The sequence below is a fragment of the Sinocyclocheilus rhinocerous genome, unplaced genomic scaffold, assembly GCF_001515625.1.
Source record: "Sinocyclocheilus rhinocerous isolate Xijiao unplaced genomic scaffold, SAMN03320098_v1.1 scaffold2149, whole genome shotgun sequence".
NCBI classification, from domain to species: Eukaryota; Metazoa; Chordata; class Actinopteri; order Cypriniformes; family Cyprinidae; genus Sinocyclocheilus; species Sinocyclocheilus rhinocerous.
Genome location: NW_015629053.1, coordinates 264,461 through 270,309, shown reverse-complemented (window position 1 = coordinate 270,309; position 5,849 = coordinate 264,461). Strand labels below are relative to the sequence as shown.

General features: G+C 40.1%; 1 protein-coding gene and 1 pseudogene across 3 annotated transcripts in view; one reads left to right on the top strand and one right to left on the bottom strand.

Annotated features, from left to right (window-relative positions):
• The window catches only part of snupn (snurportin 1), a 10,900-nt gene extending 5,831 nt beyond the window's left edge, over positions 1 to 5,069 (bottom strand). Inside the window, exons 1-3 of one of the 3 annotated variants that reach the window (XM_016550428.1) lie at positions 4,999 to 5,069; positions 834 to 998; positions 544 to 724 (exon numbers count right to left, since the gene is read on the bottom strand). In XM_016550428.1, coding sequence (XP_016405914.1) covers positions 544 to 724; positions 834 to 991 — 339 coding nt within the window. In that variant the 5' untranslated portion in view covers positions 992 to 998; positions 4,999 to 5,069. The other 2 variants (XM_016550426.1, XM_016550427.1) reach the window with 2 other exon arrangements.
• LOC107738656 (sorting nexin-33 pseudogene) lies at positions 3,134 to 5,422 on the top strand (annotated as a pseudogene).
• The last annotated feature ends 427 nt before the right edge of the window (positions 5,423 to 5,849 follow it).

Genomic DNA, 5,849 nt, shown 5'->3' with positions numbered 1-5,849 from the left:
AAGTTTGTGCTTTACATCAAGGACCACAATGGAAATAAGTTTTGTTTTAAACTTTATTGTGTTATCCTTGACGAATAGACTGTATTCACTATTTTTTTTGTCAAAATAAACAAAAAAAATAAACAAAAAACAAAATACATGCACGAAGTGTAAAACGAGAAGGGCATAACCCTATGAAAAAAGGAAACACGCAAAAATCGTGGTTGCTGCGGTTCTTGCATTTCTCTGCGGTTTGCTCGTCAATAGCGCGGTATTGCGATATTGCGGTTATCGCGACAGCCCTACTATCTATGTCTATTTTCTTCTGCACTGGAAGCTCCTGTCGCCAAGACAAATTCCTTGTGTGTGTAAACATACTTGGTAATAAAGCTTTTTTTGACTTCTGATTATGTAGGAATCACTTATCATTAATTAAAAGGCACAATACAAGTTATTTATAGCTTCCTAAACCAAAAAACATAGAATTAAACGGGTTGTTTGTGCTACTGTACCTTTAAGATTAATCATGTAAACAACTATATCTGTCAATGTGTTTTTAAGCACCTGGTTAGCATAATGCTTCGGTAGCTTTTTCCTCTGCTCGATCTCCATCCCTTCTTCATCAGCGCTGTTCTCCAGCTGCGGCTGACTCGTCTTCTCTTCACCCTCCTCATCCTCGCTGTCAGCTCCGGTCCAGTCTCCATCAGCCAACCGACGGGCGTGATTCACGTAGTTTAGCCTCTTCCTGCCAGCATAATGTATTCTATCAGTGGCAGTGCATCAAAATAATGTGTTGTAGGTGGTTGATTAGCAGCTGCTCTTGTGTTCTGGGTGGTTGTATAAGGTAAACTCACTCTTTCTGCAGCTCCAGGAACCTCCTGCGCCGTTCAGTCTGCTCCAGAACGCTGTATTTGCTCTTGTACTGGGCCAGGCGTGGATGGGGAGCAGAAGTGCTGTTTGGTTCTCTGGATACAGCGAAGCTGGAGGAGAGAGCCTGGGTCAGAGCCTCCATGATGGACCTGTGACAACACACAGAAGTGTTCACATCATCTTAAGACACTTAAATGCAATGATAAGTGTCTCTTATGTCTTTAAGACCAATGAGGTGTTTCAAAAGCAACAGAAATAATTTAAAATCACATATGGACAAACACAAGTCAACACGTACAGATGAACCAACTGCAGGCAGAGAGTGACAGCAAACACGTGATCACAATCCCATCAGAGCCGCTCTAAAAATCATTTACCTATGATTTAAAAGAGCAATAAAAACACAAACAGAATGGATAATAAGAACAGCGAAATACACAAACACCTACTTCTGCAGAGAAACACGCGTTGAAACGCAATGGCGCGCTGACGTCATCACGCCTCACCACGGCCGACCAAAATTCATGGCCGAGTTTCACCGATTGGTGAAGAATTCATCTCAAAATCATTTTACTGTGGTTAAATGTCGTTCGATTTACTTCTAATTCTGTTAAAATATACATACTATAAAAATATGCTGTATCAATTCGGTGTAGTTCTAATGAAAAATAAAAGCATTGCAAAAAAGAAGAAATAGAGTTTGTAAGTAGGACTAGCGGTCTAGGTGTTGCCTATAATTGGTCTAAATAATATTTATCATATTGTAACTCTTCAGTTCTGTCATTATTTAGACAGAAACGAATGGCGATCTCACGTGGTATCTGTTACATTTCTCATCGCTGATCAAGATGGACCAATCACAGCCGTTCGTGATTACTGGATAAGAAAATCTTTTTAAAGAGACTTCTATGGCGGATTTCAAACTAGTAATCAATTAAAATATTAATTTTAATGGATTATACGTTCCTGTGTACAAATACTGCAAATAACCCCCCAAAATCCTGAGATTTGAATGTGTCTGAATGGCAGAGTAGTGTTTGTCACTCAGTGGCAACAAATCATTGCAACGTTACACTCTCTAGTTGAGTTATTGTAGTAATCTGGATGAGTTTTGCGGTTACCAGAAACTGACAACACTGTTTACCCCTTTATGGAACGGAGCTGCCATATGGCAAGAATTAATTTCCTTGTTATTATGAAAAAACAAACAAACAATATATTGCACTATGGGAATTAAAAGGGCAGGTCTTGATGTGCTGTTTTTAAGTCACATGACATCTGAATGTCCGTCCAAAAACTATCACCCTCACACAGAAGACACCTTTTTTTATTCACAATTTAACTTTGTCCAACATAGTTTTACAGTAAATTGAGAAAATATCAATGTTTCCATATGGCAACGCTGCACCACAGTGGAATTGCAGTAATGTATTTCCCCATTGGGATTTTTTTATAGATAGTATAGCATCAATAATATTATTGCAGTTATTTATTTATTTATTTGAAGTGTTTATTGTAGTATATGAATGTCCGTCCAAAAACTATCACCCTCACACAGAAGACACCTTTTTTTATTCACAATTTAACTTTGTCCAACATAGTTTTACAGTAAATTGAGAAAATATCAATGTTTCCATATGGCAACGCTGCACCACAGTGGAATTGCAGTAATGTATTTCCCCATTGGGATTTTTTAATAGATAGTATAGCATCAATAATATTATTGCAGTTATTTATTGATTTATTTGAAGTGTTTATTGTAGTATAGTTGTATTTAGGTATAAATAAAAAAAATATTTATTAAAAAATAAAAAAAGTATTTCTTCTTTTCAGAAAATGAATACAGCAATATTTCACGGAAAGGCCAGTTGGAAGAGTGCAGAGTTAGATCTCGCATGCGATGAGTGAGGAGGAGTTAGTATTCAGTAAAGGTTAAATGATAGGGATCTACTTATTTTTGGTTTGCATGAGGTCAGAGTATATAAATCTATCAATCTGCAAAAGAAATGGGCATTTAAATAGAAAATAAAATCATAATTTTATAGAAAAACTACTTTTTTGATCATTTTCCATTGTGGTACAGCGTTGCCATATAGCAGCATTTCCCTAAATACCTCCCCTCCCAAATTTTTTTTTTTTTTGATCTGTATGTTTCAAGCTATTTCATACAATGAAAACTTATTCGAAAAAAGATTTCATGCTTAGAACATAATGCACACCATCAGATGCTGCAGTTGTTTATTTGACCGCCGAGCGGCGCCACAAACGCGATGTTAAACCTCACGCTGAACTGCGCGGCTCTCATTGTTCGAGCGTCGCGTCATGGAAAGAGTTACTGCGTTTGTGCTCAAAGTAAAGAAATACTTTATGAAAAACTCCTCACGGGCCTGTTGAAGCACACCTCGAAGGAAATAATATGAACACACGGCGATCTGAACTGGATCCGTGGATTATAAAGATGCTTTAGCTCTACTTCTTATTCTTTTGTTTGCGGAATGCAAAGGATGCGTTTATTTCCCATCTCTGTCTGGGACGAAATGCTGGGATAATGTTTTCATCTGGAATTTAGTTCAGCCGGACTTGCAAAACAGATGTTTTTGTTTTTTAATATTTTTGCAGCATGCAAGATGCTTAAAGCTGTTTTATAATTATTATGAGACACTGAACTGAATGTGTTTGCCGGTGTCTCGGTTCTGCTGGACGGGATTTGTGGATTTATCGGTTTATGTTTTTGCGGCTGATGATTCTGGTTTTGTGGAATAATGAAACGGCATAAATTAAGGGACGTTGGAGAGTAACAACCTGACAGGGAGTTCCAACATGTAAGACTTTTTTCCACAAATGTAGCATATTGGATATTGTTTCCCGGGAGAAAGAAAAAAAAAAGATTCCTGTTGTCTCCTTTGTGGTCAGTAACTTTAAAAAGACTTGAAGATCTTTATCGTAAATGAAATGATTTACCATCAGCCTCAAAACTGCTAGTTTTGTCAAAGTACTATGATAACATATACAATAACATATAACCAAACTTTTAAGTTATCAAACAGCCCTGTTTTTGTTAGATTTGATCTGTGCAGTCTGATATGAGGTAAGGAACTTCTTTTGTGGCCCAGTTACAAAAGTTACAAAAATGTCCCTGAGAGCCAAAGCCCTCTACACTTTCCAAAGTGAGAACAAGGAAGAGATCTGCATCCAGGAGAATGAGGAGCTGGTGATTTTCGACGAGAACTCTGTAGACGGCTGGCTGCAAGGTGAGAACAGCCGAGGAGAGCGAGGCCTGTTCCCCGCCTCGTACGTTCACATCATCCGGAACCGATCCGGGTCCAACCTGACGGATCATTCCCTGAGCTCACCTGGAAGCTCTCCTGGTAAGGATTTATCGTACATCCATACGCCTTCCACGACCCTGCCGAGCGACGACGATGATGACTGGGACGACTGGGATGAAACCTCGACGGTGGTTGAGGATGAAGATCCTCGGAGAGGTGTTGGCGCCAATGGACATTCCCAAAGTCCATATTCCAACCCCAACGTCCACTACCGGCCCAAGCCGCATATGGAGCGCCAGGACAGCATGTCCAGCAATAGAAAGGGCAGCATGGTGGGCAGGAACTTGAACCGATTCTCCAGCTTCGTGCGGTCAGGTGTGGAGGCCTTCATACTTGGCGACGTTCCCATGATGGCCAAGATCGCAGAGTCTTACTCTATCGAAATGGGCCCCCGGGGGCCTCAGTGGAAGGAGAACCCTCAGCCCTTCACTTGTTCCGTTGAAGACCCCACCAAGCAGACGAAGTTCAAAGGCATTAAGACGTACATTTCGTACCGCGTCAGCCCCAGTCACACTGGCAGGCCGGTGTACCGCCGCTACAAGCACTTTGACTGGCTCTACAACAGACTACTGCACAAATTCACGGTGATTTCCGTGCCTCACCTTCCCGAGAAGCAGGCCACGGGACGATTCGAGGAAGACTTTATTGAGAAAAGGAAGAGGAGGCTTATTTTGTGGATGGACCACATGACCAGCCACCCCGTGCTGTCTCAGTATGAGGGTTTCGAACACTTCCTCATGTGTGGAGATGACAAACAGTGGAAGCTCGGGAAGAGGCGAGCGGAAAAGGACGAGATGGTCGGGGCTCATTTCATGCTCACCTTCCAGATTCCCAACGAGCACCAGGACCTTCAGGACGTGGAGGAGCGCATTGACTCCTTTAAGTTGTTCGCCAAAAAGATGGACGACAGCGTAATGCAGCTGACGCACGTGGCATCGGAGCTGGTCCGCAAACACCTCGGAGGCTTCCGGAAGGAGTTCCAGAGGCTGGGAAACGCCTTCCAGTCCATCAGCCAGTCTTTCCTGCTGGACCCTCCATACAGCTCGGACACCCTGAGCAATGCCATCTCGCACACAGGCCGCACCTACGAGAACATCGGGGAGATGTTCGCAGAGCAGCCTAAATACGACCTGTTTCAGATGCTGGATAAACTGTCGCTGTACCAGGGCCTGCTGTCCAACTTTCCAGACATCATCCACCTGCAGAAAGGTAAAGTGCACTCAAACAAACTTAATTTTGTTTAAAGGGAGAGATCACTCAGAACTGACTTTCTCTTTTTTTTTTTTTTTTACTCTAAAGAAGATATTTCTAAAAATGTTTTTGGCCATACAATGAAAGTAAATGGGGTCCAATGCAGGGTTCTTTTTGTTAACTAAAACTAAAAGCATAAAAATACAAATTATTTTGTTGCTTGAAATAAAATATAAATGTTAACTGAAAAAACATAAACTTTTTTTATTTATGCTTTTATTTCTAATTTTTGTTTAGTTTAACTTGAAGTACTAAAATGAAGTTAAACTGAAACTGAAATAAAAATAAAAAATATTTAGACAGACATTAAAAAAAACTAATAAAAGTGACAATTAAAAAACTATATAATTAATAATATGATATAAAATATAATTAGTTATTTCATATTAACTAAAAATAAAAACAAATTCAAAATATGAA